Source organism: Betta splendens, chromosome 24 (genome assembly GCF_900634795.4).
Source record: "Betta splendens chromosome 24, fBetSpl5.4, whole genome shotgun sequence".
NCBI lineage: Eukaryota > Metazoa > Chordata > Actinopteri > Anabantiformes > Osphronemidae > Betta > Betta splendens.
Window position 1 is genome coordinate 7,343,879 of NC_040901.2, and position 17,661 is coordinate 7,361,539.

General features: G+C 43.8%; 1 protein-coding gene across 7 annotated transcripts; it reads left to right on the forward strand.

The window, feature by feature from the left end:
• Positions 1–794: 794 nt before the first annotated feature.
• vegfab (vascular endothelial growth factor Ab) lies at positions 795–13,081 on the forward strand. 7 transcript variants are annotated; one of them, XM_029142164.3, is made up of 8 exons: positions 804–1,395; positions 3,219–3,261; positions 4,147–4,343; positions 5,154–5,230; positions 6,178–6,210; positions 8,303–8,377; positions 9,958–10,101; positions 11,003–13,081. In XM_029142164.3, the coding sequence occupies exons 1-8, from the start codon at positions 1,342–1,344 to the stop codon at positions 11,022–11,024; spliced, it is 645 nt and encodes a 214-aa protein (XP_028997997.1). In that variant the 5' UTR covers positions 804–1,341; the 3' UTR covers positions 11,025–13,081. The 7 variants fall into 7 exon arrangements, with proteins under 7 accessions (XP_055362417.1, XP_028997997.1, XP_028997998.1 ...); XM_055506440.1 differs by lacking the exon at positions 804–1,395 and adding an exon at positions 1,623–2,920; XM_029142165.3 differs by lacking the exon at positions 8,303–8,377 and having other exon boundaries at positions 811–1,395.
• Positions 13,082–17,661: the final 4,580 nt, after the last annotated feature.

A 17,661-nucleotide genomic window follows, 5' to 3' on the forward strand; every position in this document is an offset into this window, starting at 1 on the left:
CCTCCACCGGTCGCTTACTGTAGTCCCCGGGGAGAAGATGACACTAAAAAAAGGGGGGGGGGGGGGGGGGGGGAGTCACGACTCGCAGACTTCCATTATTTCCCAATGGCGACCGACAGCGACGTTGCACCGAGCACGCACGCAGGCTACGTGTCCGGACACACACTTGCTCTAGGTTGACAAGTTGGAGTTCACATTTCTAATGGCACAGTTTCCTCGGCGACTGGACTCGGGCTGGAAACTATGTGGCCACTGGGCGACTGGGGAAAGTGGAAATAAGAGGATGTGGCGCTCACCTTACACCAGCCACAATGAGGTTATGTCTGACCTTATTAGAGTGTCTTATATTTTATAACACCCGTTATTACACGAGGATTACCCAAGGTCATGTGTCGATAAGGTCTGACAGACACAGATAGAACTGGGTACAGCCGTAATACGCAATTATAAACGTATTATGTTGTATAACAACACATGTAAAAACCTCAATGTAATAAAATGAATTAAACGCACATAAGGTGCTTCGTTCTGTGCGGCAATAGGCGGATATCGCAATTGCAGGAATTACGGCGCTCGTGTTTTCTGTACGATTCACACATTTAATAAATAAATAAATGACAGACCGACAAGTCACACCTCTTTGATTTTATTAGATCCGCGGTGCGCGTTCAATAAACAAACTTGGCTGTTAAATGGGTGCGCGAGAGTCTAAAAGGACACACCTACCAACAAATCACGAGTGCTGGTCGCGGTGGATCCAGTGTGCCGCGTTCTGTCGACGAGAGCTAACCTGCTCAGCGCGCGGAGAGAGAGAGAGAGAGAGAGAGAGGGAGAGAGACATAATACAGCCGGGAAAACTTTTTTTGGGGTAGAACGAGTAGCCTGTCTGTCTGTCTGTCTGTCGGCGTTACCCACTGAACGTCATCCCGCTCCACGAGCTCAAGTTGCACATAGGAGTAAGCTATAAGTTTGAACAGCTTCTCGGAGACGGCTGGCGCAAAAAGCATGGAATTATTATGTGGATTGCTACTCCATTGCAAGAAAATAAAGGTCTGCTGCGGAACAATGTGAGACGTTGCGCGTCTTGGATTCTCGCGTTTCTGGATATCTTGAAGATCATTGGCAACAGTTGAGAACGAAGAAGTTATGTGCAAAGGATTGTATGCCGGGACCAGCATGGATTTGCCATTAAAACCCCCAGTCCCTTATTTAGAGAAGTTTTAGCTGGTCCACTCATCTTGCTCTACTTGCTGTTGCAAACTTAATATTCGAGCGCAAATTGCCTCACTCGCCTCTTGGATTTTAAATCGTCGCCTGTCCTTGGATTGGATTTTCAACACCATGAACTTTATTGACAGTTTGACACTATTATTTCTGACGCTGTCAGCTGTCAAGGTGAGTCGTATGTTCCAGGGACTAAACGTTGCCAAAAATACAACCTGAACCGGCCGCTGTTTAGCGACGTGTAGTTACTGGTCATTAATGCGCGGCTCGTCCTTGCCTTTCTGTGGCTAGGTCACCGCACTTGTTTAAACAGGCGCAAATGTTTAGGAGCTTTTTGACACATTTAAACGGCCGTTGCGCAAAGCCGACGCCGTATAAACCCGAGCCGGACTCGTCCACGCTAGCGTTTGGTGTCGTAAACGCGGCATATGTGCTGGTTTTAAAATAATGTTGTGAAGTTTGACGCTGGGTGATTTCAGGCCTGCTCTAAAACCACCTTGAAGATATTATTACGCTTTAAAGGCGCAGCGGCTCCATTCTGAAGTAGGACATGTGAGCAGGTTCACGCGCGGTTAAAGCGCGTCATTAAAAGAGGCCCTACTTTTCCCACAGAAAGCGAAGACTTTCCGAACAAAACATTACTTCACAGAATAATCAGACTGTCATTAGAATTTTAATGGCTGCTTGACAAGGCACTGTAAAACGTTTCCATGTAATCATTAATCTAGTGCGTTTTTTTCCAGTCAGGCTTTGAGCAAAGGTTTCAGTGTGGAAAGAAATGCTGAAACAAAACACTTTAGCCGGATGCTACACATTTTCCAGCGAGTTAACGAGACTTTGAAGGGTTGAGGTGCATCACAGATTTTTCAAACCCAGACAAAGTAAAAACCCCGTCTAGAGTCCAGGAAAGTGATTATTTATGTAGCTGGCTAATTTAATGACAGCTAATCCACCTAATCAAAGTGAGACAGTATCCCGACGTTTCTCCTTAACACTAGATTTAAAGCCGGTGTTCTCAGCTTGACACCCGTCCATTAATACGGCATATAGTGGTTTGCCTGGGGTCCCTCAGTCCAAAGTGTTGAAGACTGTCACGCCACCAGAAGGGGCGGAGTCTTTACACAATCAGACCCTTTTTTTCACTTTCTCATTCAGAAACGGGGAAAAAAGGCGTTTTCTTACTCTTTCCTCAAAATGAACACTAGCCGAATACGTGTTCGCGCAATATTGGCGACACATTGCGCCAATCCGCGTGCGCTAGTAGGAGGAAATAAAGGAGAAAGCGGGAGTGAAGGGGGCGCGCGGGGTTGCGCGCCTGTGTGAAAGCGGCTGAAGTTGTGCGTAAAGCGCGCATTAATGGAAAGTTGCCAGGTTCCTTTGTGGTCGCGCTGGTGTGGTGACGGCTGCCCCCTGTGAGGTGAAAGTGTTGGCCTGAAAATCGTACCGGTTTTAATGGCAACTCTTAATAATCCGTGTTGCCTAGACGCAGCAGAGTCTCACATTAAACGGTTGACAGCTGCAACAAAACCAACACATTAACTGTTGCTGAGGCTTTGCCACGTAGCGGATGTGCCAGCATTTAGCTGAGCTTCTCGGGCAAAACTGCACGCTAGTAGTTTATTCCCGAAGAACGCGTCATAGACGACATCATAATGATCATTTAGCAAAACGAAACCTTGGAATCACAGCCAGAAAGGTTTGTTTTTTAATGTGAACGTCTTTCATTTCAAATATTCTTATATATTCATCAAACACGTGACACCTCGTGCGAATCATGCCCCCATGAGATGACGTAGGACTATTTTACTCTGTATAGACCAGGCCAAGATAAGGTACATAGTTTTGTCGTTATATTCTCGCAGGGGTTAACAGAAATTTCAAAATGCAAATATATGTTTTGCGCAACTCTGGATAAGTAGACGGCATTGGCAGTGTTTTTTCCGTCCTCTTTCACAAGTTACTGCAACTAACTGCTTGCTTTCCTCTCCTTGCAGAGCGCCCACATACCGGAGAAGACAGAAAGAGGTCCAAATGCCGGTAGGTGTCCCACACGGCCCTGTGGGAACCCAGTCCGCGCTGGGCTCCCCGCCTGGCGCACAGCCAAGCACAAAAGTGCTGCTTTGAGGTTTACCTTGACATTAAAGGGGGAACGACCGCCTCCTGGTGGACGACTTTGTAGTCTGACCCTGAACAGATGCGTGGCCCCAAACTTAAATCTCATCTGTTGTAGGTTTTCGTCTCGTAGCATTCCTTCTTGTTTGAGGTTAAGCAGGGGAAATGTTATGGTGACCAGACTCCTTTATAGAATGGAATTTCGCCCTCTTGGCCCACAATTTCATTTTGCACAATCCCAGCATTGCCCAATCTAATTTGGACAATCAGAAGCTGAACTTTATGACATTGTTCAGGCCCAGTGTGTTTGGTTTGGCCTCCCACGGGGCTCCCAGTCTGGGGGGTTGCTTTGCGCTTTGTAATGCGCTGGGCGATATTTGGAGGTGATGCCTGTCTGCGTGTGCTAATAATCTTTCTCAAGAGCAGAGCCCCTGCAATGACTGGATGGGGGGGAGGAGGAGGAGGGTGAAGGTGAAAATGCAGGCTGGAGGCTATTATTGTACAGCTGTAGAAGAGCTGAATCACAGTGCAGCACAAGCGGTGCTATAAAAATAGAGTGCCTCCGAAGGACAACAAATTCTAAATCAATGCGTTTAAAGACGGAGCTTCTTATTTGTTGCACATGTGTAGGTCTTCTGTGGTTCCTCTGGAGCCGCGAGCCGTCTACCGCTTTATGATTCAACCCTTGTTTTAGCTCCGTGTTATTGTTACAGCACAGCAGTGCTCAGGACTCGGTGGTTTAGTCTGGAATTTCTCTGCCATTTTATAATCGCACCAACGCGCCATGACGCCGCGACTCCTGTCTTCCAGTGATCCCACTATTGGAGGTGTACAACAAGAGCTGGTGTCAGCCGCGCGAGCTGCTGGTGGAGATACTGCAGGAGTATCCAGATGAAGTGGAGCACATCTTCATCCCGTCCTGCGTGGTGCTGAAGCGCTGCGCCGGCTGCTGCATGGACGAGATGCTGCAGTGCACGCCCACATCCACCTACAACATCACCATGGAGGTCAGCAGCCGTGCTTTGGGGTTTCAGTGGGGCCCGATTCTCGTTTCACACCACATGGGAGATTTTGATCTTCGGTTTAGACTAAATGTGACAACGCAGAGCCGCACAGGCTGGTCGGGCATCCCGGAGCTCACCACGAGCCCTTCTGGTTAGCATAGGAGTCATAGGAGCAAATACTGCATGGAAAACCTCTCCTTCATGAGTGTGGAGAAAGTGACTGGAAAGCCAATGTAAAACCGAGGAGGGCGCTCTTGACTTGAATGAACCTTTGCAGTCGAGGGGTGACGCTCTTTAACTGCTGCTGGTTCCCGTTGCTCTGATGCTCTGTGACATACCGGCATGTTCAGCGTTTTAATTTTTGGCATTCAAAGACCCAAAGCCCTGCTTATTCTCAGAAACCCACCCACCCCCACCCCCGTCGTCCTCACCACAGACGTAGAAGCTTTCAGCCGATCAAGGCTGCCCCACAGAACATCCCCGAACCCTCTAATCAGCCGGGGAGCCAAACTGGAAACCACTAAGCTTTGCGAAACTCCCATGATACCTGTCTCAAGTTTGCGTGCTGGACATTTTAGAACTTCACCAGCTGAAACCTAAACCATTAGCCCTGAACATAATACACACAAGTAGATTTGTCCTCCTCTGATGTTAAGATCCAAAGCAGAGCAACCTCCCTATTGGCTTTTATTCCGTCTCCCTCTACATTTCAACCTGTTTTAGTTTATTCGTAATGCGTGTTTCTTAAAATGTCACAGTTCAACAGATTTGTTTCCACTTGGTGACCGTTTCTTTTTTTTTCTTTTTTTGCAGATTAAAAGAATAAAACCCCAAAGGCAACAAAATGATATTTTCATGAGTTTCACAGAACACAGCGCATGTGAGTGTAGGTAAGAAACCCAGAGCGCACACCCATGCACAGGAAACACAAGCCGCTGTGCTCGACCGAGCGCGGCATGCAAGCTTATTTCATTTTTGCCCCTGACACATCCAGCAGCTCCACGTCGGGTGTGTTCGAATCTCCTTTCACTTCGCTGAACCCAAAAAGGGCCCGTGCAGGTTTAAGCACATCCCAGCGGAGGCCGTGAGCCTCGCTCACTGCACGCCCCTTCATTCACATTGCACAAGGAAGGCTGATACATTTGTATGAGTGGAGAGCCACCCAGCCTTTTGTTCTGCCTGTGTGGGACACAGAGGTCATACCTGCTGCACGGCGCTGATAGCCTGCTTATTGATCCCTGATAGGAGATCACTCATTAACATTCATAAATAGGATTCAGTGCAGCAGCTTTGCTTGTAAATCCTTCATTCAGGTTTTATCCAAAAGCTCTTATTACCTTTACTTGCCACTGTACGTGCACACACAACCAGAAGCGTCACAGTTGTACCAGTCGCTGCAATAGACCTTCCTCACTGAAACACTGTTTCCTAACTCTTTTGGCTAATTGTTGGCTGTGGAGTGTGCCAGCAGATTTACTGCTCCACGCTGTTACCAACATAAGAAGTGAAACAATCTGACAACTGCCATTGTGTGTGTGTGTGTGTGTGTGTGTGTGTGTGTGTGTGTGTGTGTGTGTGTGTGTGTGTGTGTGTGTGTGTGTGTGTGTGTGTGTGTGTGTGTGTGTGGTGCATTTACAAAGCAGTTGAAAATGAAAGCCAACTTTATCACTGTTTCTGGTAAAGCACGATGATGTCAACGCAATGAAAAGATTGATATGAGCCCACCCATGCTGATAATGAGCCTTCCAGCCTCCGATCATCCTGATGTGTATCTGTTTACCAGCAAACAACAGCCGGCTGTGAACTAACGCCACCTTGTTTTGTTCCTGCGTTTCAGGGCAAAGAAAGAAGTGAAAGAACAGAAAGAAAAGTGAGTACAGCGCTCTTTCTCTAAGGAGATTGGGGTTTTCACAGGGAATCAATAGGGATTTGAGATTTGATCGTTTTTTTCTGTTATGCTGCGAACAAACTCTCACCCTCACAGTCGGCCCTTTTCATATTGTCCCATACGCTCCTCCATACTCGCATTGACTGACCTTGTCATTATATTTTCACCTCGCTGTACCGCACACACCCAAAACACTCGGCACTGATACCGCTTGAATAAAACCCAAGCTACTACACATGCTCTGTTGAGATTAGCTCAGGTACAGTTAAATCCCCTCAGGTGAATGAGTGACATTGCTTGAGGTCATTGCCCTCTATTCGTGTCCTTTACACCTCTACTGCCTTTTCTATCTCATCTTTATTCCTCTCATCTTTTCTTTACTGTTTACATTCCACTTTACGTCTGTTACTTCTGTACCTGGCAACGCTGATATAGATAAGAGTGTTTGTGAAGACCTGTTAAACTTTTGTTTTTACAACGCCTTCTTAAGTGAGCTTCCCCTTTCATGCAACATAAGGCAAAGAGCTAATGGTCAACTTTAGCTTCAACAAATAGTTGTTAATATTGATAATATATATATTTTGGTGTTATTCAAGGTCATTTGATATTGATAAGAGGTGGTGAGACCTCTTTTTCAACCTTATCTATAGCTTTTTATGAGTCCAACTCCAGTGGCGCTGCTCTGCAAAGCGATGGTCTAAGGGTCACCGAACTCATAAATTTGATGCCTTCATGCTTTAAGGATTTCAAAATCTCAGCAGGCCGCAGTTTAGAGTGGGTCCTTCTCCAGGATGTGAAACCACCATGTTTAACCGCCAGCTTCCGTAGCGAAAGCGGATTTTTGAAGAATAAGAGGAAATTGTTGATGTAAAACGCCGCAGCTGTATCCTGTTCCTGAATGAATGCGCTCATATTTGCAATTTAGTTCCAGCGGCACGTGAGTGAGTTCTGTTTCTGTCCTCAACCAATAGATGGATGAAATTTGAAATTTCACAAAGCCAACAACATATGTTGTCATAACGTGGAGCCTGTGACTGCGTTGCACAACATCCACCAAACTCTCAAAATATTTAGTACTAATACACTGATGATGTCACCATGTTGAGAAAGATAAATAACACACCTGACTGTACATGCACTGAGATTTACGTACTGTTGAATATTTAACATTTTAGTCACTTTACTGTATCAACTTAATTACAACTTAATATTTAATATTTAGTACTTACTGACTTACAGCACATTGTTTCTGTACACAGACCATTTTAACTGAATAATTATAGTTTGCTAATTTATTTCTGTTTTAAAATAGGTCAGAATATTGTAATAAATGTTGTATGTAAAAGTGTTTAGTTTACTTCTATACCTCATCCTGTATCATATGATGCGTATTTTAATCCCACCAGCACCTGTGAGGTTTCAGGTGTGTGCCTCACATGAACTCGCTGCTTCGTCCTCATTGTGCTCTGTTTAAAACCAACATAAAGACTTGACCCAGATAGGTTGAAAGATGCTGGTTTCATAATGTCCACGTTTATTGTCCCCAATCCATTTGGGATTGATTTCAGAACAATCAAATGAGCCAACGTTAGGCTCTTAATCCCTTTGAAATCTTTAAAATGCTACAAAGTCCGTGTATTATTCTACAAAGAGATTTTTTTTTAACTCATGGACATTTGATACATTCACAAACTTTGTGGGGAACATGTACAGTAAGGTGCATTTACTGCATGTACCTCGTTATTTTACGTTGCTTCAGCTTTTAGTCTAGTTTTGTTTTGCGATGTGAACTCATCACGCACCCCCTCCTTTTTTTTGGCATACGGTGCACACACTCGCCATTAACACTGCTTGATGCCTCTCTCATAATACCAAACGTTCAAATTAATCAGTAGCATTAAACAAATAAAATAAAAGATAAAAGAAAAGGAGGAATGAATAACTGATTGTTATTAATCAATGTTGGTTTAAGCAATCATTAGACGCTCTAAAACCACCAGTTAACCCATCATCAGTCCCCTCTGCTCAGTCTCTCAGGCATCTCTCTTGCGTTGTTGTCCTCTTTCTCTTGCAGAAAATCCCGGAAAGGCAAGGGCAAAGGCCAAAAGAGAAAACGAAAGAAAAACCGCGAGAAAACAATTCACGATGCGTATGTCAGCTCCGCCTTCTCCACCTACCTGCACCTGAGTGTTGCACTACTCGTAATTAAGCTAATTTGGGAGGAGCTCTTTTGCCCCTTTTAATTTGCACAATTTAATTTGCCCATTAGCCGCATCAGTTAGCATGTTGCTTGCTTCCATGCATTGTTCTAACTTTGTCTCGTCAATCATCTTGTACATATTCAGACTATCCGTGTCTAAACCGCCCTGTTTGCTAACGTATTTTGCTAATGGACCATTAGCAAAACCTTAAATAACAGACAGACATGTTAGCCGTATTCCACAAATATGAACCGTAACCCATCTCTACCTCTCAAAGTCCCCACCTAATCTCCTCCCAGCTCCACCAGCACAATGTTCGACATAATGTCACTCCCTGTAGTTGAGCCTGGAACGATGGTTGGGATGAGATACAGCAGTGTATCACGAAAAAACTCTAGGTACAAGTTGCGCCTGACATCTTATCAGAGAACTAGGTATTGGATAATTGCAAAAACAGCTGGAATAAACAGATGTTAGATCAGCTGGAACTTGAACCTCCTCCTAATGCACATCACAGCTCCACCAGCATGGCTTCGCAGGCCAGCCTTTACTCTCCTGGTATCAGTGCTGGGATCAGCAGGACTGTAATCACGGTCATGTATTCAGTGTTGAGTCTGTGTTGGTTTGCTGTGTCTCATCCCTGTCTCCTTTCCACTCTTCTCCTTTTCATCTTTACAAACCGGTTTTGCCATTCAATGCATAATGCTGGTACTTTTTATGTAATGTGAAGATATAAGTGATGGCTATCTATTGCTTTTTTTCTTTTTCTGTTGCTAGGGAGGATTTGTAAGCCAGCAAATTGTTAAGCAAGTATTTCTTTTTGTGTCTTTGTTTGCCTACGTTTGAAACCACACAACAGCCGTAACCTATCCAAAAATAATATCAGATGATCTCATGTTTGTGCAGTAGTTATATTGTAAAAAGATAAATGTGTTTGTGTTCATTTGTACATAAATATATAATATAAAGATGTCACTCAAGTATCTGAGCCTTCATCTGTTAGTTTTGTCCTAAGAAATGTAATTTAAATTTTTTTCAGAATCTGTTCTGAGTCTAATGTCTCTCTGTCAGAAACATAGTCTTAAGTTTTGATTCAATAAAATGAAATATTTCATAATAGCACACCAAGCAGACCCTTGCGTTTTCTTTATGAATAGCTGTAAGAGTGAGAGCAAGAGATGTGCCGCAATGTACCCACAGTTCGAAGCTAATGTGTCATTTTGCGTTGCATCTCCAGAGCTTTGCTCACTGCATGTCTAACACATTCAAGGAGCTTGTGGTCCAATCATTGAGGGAGGGTTTGGGGGTTGAAGGAGGGTAATTTTGCTGCTTAAATATTTGCCTGCTCTGGGAACCTGTGTGCGATGCCCCCCAACTGTCAATTGTCAGGCAGTGACTCGGAAAAGCAAACTGCAGCATATAAAAGGCCTATGACCTGTGGATGACCTGCGGGTATAGAGGGTCATGGTACATGGTGATAATCCGCTTCTCTCCTTCTTCCCTCCCATCTTTGTCTCTCTGTGTGCAGCGTTTGTAAGCCGTGTTGCGATCACTGTCCGGACAGGAGAAAGCGTCTGTTCGTACAGGATCCTGCAACGTGTGACTGCTCCTGCAAACACACAGATGAATACTGTAAAGAACGTCAACTAGAGCTCAATGAGAGGACCTGCAAGTAAGTGACTACGAGAGCTTTTTTTTTTTTTTTTTTAATACAAACTGAAATATTATTATCCTTTAGTTTATGTATTTGCTTTGAGTAGCCTTTTAGACTGCAGCAATAATTTTGGGAATAAGTATAATTTGATTTTGGCAGCATAACAAGAAAATCACTAAGCTACTAAACTTGCGAGCAGGGAGGCTAGCAGAAACTTCTAGGCAGAGAAACGTTCGCAATCCAGCATCTCCAAATTTCACCAATTAACATTTGAGATCTAAGTTGTTTAAAGCAACTGGCCTGTGGTCAGCCGCCACAGTATACATAATTAGTGGGAAACAATGGTATAGGTCAATTCGTGGCTTTCCGCTTGACCTCGCTCATTGTGCGTAAATGCGCTCCTTTCTATACAATTCCCCACAATTGGATGTGTGTATGCAGATACATTCCACACATGCGCAATGCAAAATATGACGCTGACCTGTGTCAGCAGGAATAAAAGCTCATTTGTTTATTGTATTTAACAAATAAGCAGTTTTTGTTTTGCTGCTTTTCCCTGTTTCAAGCCCTTATGCTATGCTATGCTATGCTATGCTATGCTATGCTATGCTATGCTATGCTACACTGACCTCCTAGCCTTAGCTACAAATCTAGCGTAGCTGATTTTCACATCTATTAAATAATAGACATTAAATATTTTTAAAATTCTGATGCACTTGAATTAGAAATATAAATAATTATAAAAGACAGTTGAAAATAAGAAATAATAAGTAGTATATAAATAATAAATAATAAAATAAGTTTAAAAGGGTAGAAGAAAAGCATATAACACAGCTCAGATGCTATTATTGTTTCTTTTATTTCAATGTTTTATTGTTGGAGAAAATAACTTAAGAATTTTTTTTTTTTCCCTGTTTAGATGTGACAAGCCAAGAAGATGAGAGGTACGGGAGCATCAGATGTATTAGATGAAGGATTTTATTTTCTGAGATATTTCACAGCACAGCACTTTGAACTGAGCTTTGAACTGTAAACTCTTTTTTTGTGGAACGCATTCCCCATGGACAAATAATTGAAACAGACGCTTCCTCCCACTGTGTATTTGTGAGTGTATATAGACCATGATAAAAGAGGTACAAGAATTGTTATGCTGCTACAATGGAACGATGACGTAATGGAGCTGTTTGCAATTTCCTAAGTAGGATCTGACCGGCACCAACACACAAATAGCAGCAAGAACAATACTTTAGGCTTATGACTCTTTGAATTATGATTTAAAAAAAAAAAACTGGGCCCACATCATGGAGCTGCCAGCACCATACTGAGTTCACCACTCCACAGTGCTACTAGGAAAAATATTTGTTGCGCTTTTGTGCTCTTGCTTGAGGTAATTACTTCCAAAGGTCATTCACCTAGTCATTAAAACACAATTACATGTATATTTAATGGGTGTGTTAGACATAAAAGATTAGGGCTGCGTGTGTTTTATCAGCTTTCAACTATTGTGGGATTTGTGACTTTGGTAAAAAGCTCAGATCAGACAAGTAGGGAATTGCAAACAGTGCTATTACTTTTTCTCGCAACTGTATGTAAACCTTTTTATTTGACAAAAAGCAACTCACCGCCATGTGGTTCTAACAAGCTTACTGTACAAGGCAGGTGTAGTCTTATTGTCAGTTCATTGTATGCAATTACTTCACTGGATATGAGTCTACTGTGGCTGCGTTACAATTATAAAATGACAAACTCACAACTGAGCATATATTTAACTGCTAAAACGGCGGGTGAGGCCTAAGAGGACGCGGGGATGCTCTCTTTTCAAAAAGTGACGGACGGGACTTCATCTCTCCGGTTTTGCCTGTGGAGTGAAACAGGAGGTAAACTAGGACGGCTCATGGAATCACTCATTCCTGTCGCTACCTTTCCTCCGAGGACACTGCAAAAGTGACCCAACGTTTTCTCTGTTGTGATCAGCTTGCAAGAGAAAAGACTCTGGGCCATATACTTTTAAAGGGATACTTCAATAATAGAATCTAATGTTTTATGTACTACATGAAAACCACTGAAAACATCCTATACTGTAGTGTGATTCCATTTATGTTCCTCACAAAATGTACTGAGAATCTGTCCGATGTTTTTTTTAAATTATTTTTCTTGAGGGATTGTCAAAATATGGCTGTCACTGATTATATATCTTCTTCTCAGAACTTGTACATACTTAATATCTCCTTATGCCATAGTCTAGATAATTTATAATGTTATAGAGTATTTTTCAGTATTCATTCTTCTACACATATTTAATTTGGTCTATTTATATGTGCAGTGTTATATACCTTTCATATCTCCCCCTTGGGTAAGGTCATTGATTTGTTAACATTCCCTAAAATGATCATTTGTATCAATGTACTGATGATATCTCCTCTGGATTTCTCATCCCCGCATCTTATCAAAGAGTGCGGGGCCTGTGTTTAACTTGTGTGTCTGCGTGTTTGTGTACATGCGTGTATGGATGTGTGGTTGTTTGCCGATCTGTGTGTAGCTTGTAGTCAGTCGTATTTAAATATTTAAGTACCTAGTGGGCCTGTATTTTTGTCCGTCCTACAAAATGATACTACTGCTCTCAGCTCAGCAGACACCACCACACCACCACTCAGATATCGATCTGCCGTCAGTCTTAGAGCCCTCCTTATTAGTTCCTTTGTCTCTACTTCACTATTAACTTGTTTTCTTTGTATTGCGTTTATTTATTTTAAAATCTATTGTTTTATATAAAATAAGGAAAAGGTTGCTGTGTTGTGAATGCTGTGTTTTCAAGAGGTTTCGTTTTAGCGACATGAGTTTTCCATATTTTTGTGCAGCGACTGGACAGTGACACATCTAGTGGGAAGCGCTGCAGAATGTGCAAAAAAAAAAAAAACTAGAGCAGTAGAAAGAAAAATTCCTTCACCCTAATGACAGACAGACATTCATCCATATGAATAAAATGGCACTTTCAAGACGTGTGCAGTAATTTCATCTGTTTAATCTGACTGTAGACATTTAGCTGGATGAAATTACACCTGCTACACTTTTTTACATGACTATAGCAAAAGAAAAATCTGTCAAAGGAAAAATTGACCATAAGAGTTATGCAACAGCCTGCATGGACAGCTAATGGTCATCCTAGGGCTTTTCAACATTCGATCACCAGTAAAGGCATCGCTGCCGAGCCCTCACGGAGTCATCATCTTCCTCAAGGACACTCACCTGGAGCTGGGGATCAAATGTCCAATCGCTCTGTCTGAGCGTCCTCACAGTGAAGGATGTTTGATAGAAACGCCTCAAAGATGGCAAAGCTTCAGTGAAAGGAACGGACCCTGCCTTCTCCGGGGGGTCATTTTTATGAGTAGATAGCCTTGAAGCATGATTGCAGCGTGATTATACGGTTCATCTCAGCGCTGATAAACAGCAAAATCACTGTCACCATAAAGACTTTAAAGATCAGGTTTAAAATCCTTCCTCGGTGTTATATAACGCCGTGCGATGCTTTGGCGTCTTACAACCCTTCAATCTTGTTGTGGATTTATTGCCTGGATCATCTTTCACAGACTCACCTGAAGCGACTCAGGGTTTTCCTCTTCGGCTCTGTTTGATCAGCGTCATGCTGAATGACAGTGAGTGAGAGGTTGGTCTCATCATGTCTTTCTATTGATGCCAAGTAGTTTTACAGGTAAACGGATCCTGGAATCTAAGAACCTTATAAAGGATTCGTCAACATTGCCTCAAACATCGGTGCCAATTATGTCTTCCTCACTAAACCTGTTTCTTAATGTGACATTGTGACACTGTATTTCACAGCACGCCTGACCTCGGTGGCCTCCTAATGAAAGCAGGCTGCCTCTCTGCTCCACTTTCCAGATTATCCTGTCACCTGTCCCCCTTTAATCCGTCGGGCAGGACAAAGAGCAGTTTTAACTTGACCATGAGCTTAGTGACTTGTTCAGTGACACTAAGTGATCTCTATGGTCCCAGGTCCAAATCTAGCCCCAGTGAATGTAGATTAAATGGAGGTTTTTGGATCTTGGTCCGTGTTTGTTTTGAAACTAGCTCCCTCTTAGCCCCATTTCTTGCCACTTTCTACTGGATTAGCCCCTTCATGCCACTAATGCGCTGCTCTGCCCCGCTCTCCCTGACTCATTCTCATTATGTGCATACCTAAATGTAAGCACACAGTGTAATCCCTGTAAATTGTGGGGCCCCCTTCACAGAGTAAAACACCCCGAAGAATGTCATAAACTGCCTAATCTGTGATTTACAAGGAACACAGAGCATGGCGAGCTAGCTAGCTGGATGGATGCGTGTTTAATGCTAGTACTAATAAATGCATTACTTAATGATGCAATTCTTAGTTTGGGGCTTAGCACTGGATTGAGGTCTGTGGAGTTCGGAAGAATAAGTAACATCATCAACTCTGTTACAGGAAATATGGACGATTGCAAATGGTGGCAGGTGAAACAGTGCTAACAAAGGCCGCTGCCATTCAGGAAAACTGGGACTGTAGGTATGTGACACATAACACACGTAGCATACGGATGGATGCCAGGATTCAAGGCTTTCTCCATGAATATTGCTCAAAGCATCCCACATCCTTTGCCAGTTGACTTCTTTTACCAGCCATCATTCTTGTTTCTTCAGGATCCGTTCGGATCAGGCTGCATTTTGTCTCCAGAACCTCGGGGGCCCCGTCGGCCGTTCGATGGCTGACCTTCAGCGGACCCGTTCTGGTAAGTACTGACAGAAGCAGATCAAGGGCGGGTGTGACTGTGAACAAAAGGAACCAGCCTGAGTGTGGATGGCAGGCAAAGGGTGCTGGACTGACGACGCACCGCTCGAGACCGTTCTTGTTTCGACAAAGCGGCACAAAGCGAGCGGATGCGGCGCCATAAGGCTTTGAGGCGCAAGCTGACACGGGATGAACGTGATCACGTGGGACAGCGGAGGCAGGCGATTACCGCTCCCACCGCCGCCTTAAGAGCCGGCGGAGGCAACGTGCGGACAGGCAGGTAGCGAGTATCATCCCACGCTGCTGAGGTGAAAAAACCCGACCGTGCGGAACCCCTCCTTGAGGCGTGCCCACGGTCTAGTCAGTAGTGATGTGTGCTGCCTCACGTACTGTCTGTAAAGCTTTTGATCTATATTTACACACGTAACCAGGTGATTGTGGGAAAACTATCCCCGAGTGAGTCATGGGAGGACGGCAGGCGGGGAGGGAATGGGAATCGGACCGGAATCTGTTTGAGGAGGGATCAGTGGAGAGAGGTGGAAAAGGGACTAATTGAGGTGAAGGTGAAGTAAAGTAAATCAATTCACTCGGGTGAGTAGACAAACGTGCTGACTGGAGATGAATCAGCCAGAGGCTGTGGTTTCCAGGTCGGTGTGTGAAGTCACACGTCCACACGCCCCGAGACGCCGAACCTGCGACTGAAGCACGCTCCATCCCCAGCAGCGGCGGCGGCTTTGCACCCACTCACCCCCACGCCGGGTTAGTCCAGCTTACGCCCATTACCGCGGCTTTACCAGTCGTATAAGAGCATGAACGCATTGATGTGTGCATTCACACGTACTTGACAGCTGCTCGTTGATTGGTTGGACGCCTAATAACCTCCAAGGCTTTTCATTCATCATTCATTAGTGCACATTTTAAGCTCATTCAAATATTGTAAACATTTGAAAGATCAATAATTTATTGTCTACCGTCTCCAGTAACTCAAAATTACAAATTCATGCTTTTTTGCTTTTTTAGGACAGAATAGATTAAAACTATTATTTTGTCAGGTATCGATTGCGTCGTGAGCCGGGGGGGACTTACTGCAAATCAGCCACAAGAGAGTCGGATTTGTGTTGCGCTCTTGTGTTGGACAGGCCCGGCCTTGTTAGGGAATTCACAAGGGCTCAGTGTTATAAACCTGGCAGAACCATCCATCTCCTGATCAAACAGAAATTACTCAGAAAATGAGCAACTGAGCTGCTGCTAAAAGGCAAGAGACGATAAAGAAACTTAATGATTTCCGCCTTCGCTCACCCGCAGTAAAAAAAAAAGCTCCTGGAGCATCTGCTGGACAAAGGTAAAAGAGAGCTGTCATATCGAAAGATGACACCAGAAATCCCCAAAGGGAGTAAATGTGACTGCATCATCACACGTGTGAGTTCCTGCCAGTTATTGTTGGGCTTCTTATCTGTCTTACTCACTCTTTATTAGCTCTGTTGCTGATATTAAACAACCAGCATCTATCTGACTGCAGACACGTATCCTCTAATGTGGCCTGATCTCAAACCGCCCTTAAAATCTTATTCATAATACAAAGAGCGTATACATTAACGCTATACACAGATTGTTTTATGCACACTGCTTGTATAAATACGTCTCTGCTGTGAAGACACGCGTGTGTGACTTTGTTTAAATGAAAAAAATGCTCCTATATAAATACGCCCTATGTCCAACGCAGCAGGCTTCTTCTAAATGTAAACATCTTGCTCGTCTCCCACTCGTACTGTACTGTACATACATCATCCCCACCCTCCAGAACATTTGACCTACATTTCATTTCCCCTTCTTATTGAGGTGTTCTGAATACAATCATTATAATCCCCCTCTGCTTTATATAATGATGCCCAGTGCCACGTCACAGCAGCTGCGTCCTTGCAGTCATTTGGTCAAAGTTGATCTTTTCCTCTTTGTCGACCTCTCCCTCGTGTCATTCCTCATTGCTTTTCCTCTCCCTTCTCTATGACTCAGCTCTGATCTCACGCCCTCAGGGCGGACACTGAATCATGTTTCGCTCCCTCCTGTTTGGCTGCGACAAACTTTGACCAGAGCATTTCGCTGGCATCAGCTGCCCGAGACAATAAATATGCTTTACAGTGTGACGGTGACTTTCAACCTCCTCTCTGCTCTCGCCGGATTCGCTTCGCTGATGTGTAAAATGAAAAAGAAATATTGTAGGATTGTGACCTGTTTTTAGACCAGAAATCCAATCTTGGGCCAATTTATGGCGGTGACCATGTTCAGTCTCCTGTACAGAAGGTCACATCTCCTTGAGTTTCATCCAATGAATCAGTTGTGTTTAAGTAAATCAACCTGCAGTCATTGTTCACCTGTTATAAATACGGGCACCATGTTTCCAGGAGCGCATTGCTCACAAAGTAGCATACAAGGAATCACATGTGAATTATTAGAGGTCAGAGTATTATTCTAAGAAGCCCGAGGCTTTCTTAGCATCTCGTCACAGTGAAGCTAAAGGTTTCTAAGGGGCGGGTCGTTCTAATATGGTTTGTGGGACATGGATCAGCCCTGAGCATCATCAGGCAGGTCAAAAGTGACCACGCTGTGTTGACGGAGCAACAGAGAAGCTGTAGTATTAGCATTAAGAGTCATTTCTAAACAAACATAATCATCGGCTGACTATGATAAAATGGCTGTGGGGCAACTTAAAGAGGCGAGGTGTGTTTGTGTACTACACACTGACACAAAGGCATCTGCAACACGAGACGAGCAATAAAATCAGGTTCCGGCTTCAGACAGGTTTCCGTGATTAATGG

Excerpts from the sequence above, each read along its gene's own strand:
- vegfab (XM_055506440.1), top strand. The coding sequence starts at position 2,792 with ATGTGCCAGCATTTAGCTGAGCTTCTCGGGCAAAACTGCACGCTAGTA. Across the intron at positions 3,262-4,146 it reads AGAAAGAGGTCCAAATGCCG|TGATCCCACTATTGGAGGTG; the intron begins GTAGGTGTCCCA and ends CCTGTCTTCCAG. Across the intron at positions 6,211-8,302 it reads GTGAAAGAACAGAAAGAAAA|AAAATCCCGGAAAGGCAAGG; the intron begins GTGAGTACAGCG and ends TTTCTCTTGCAG.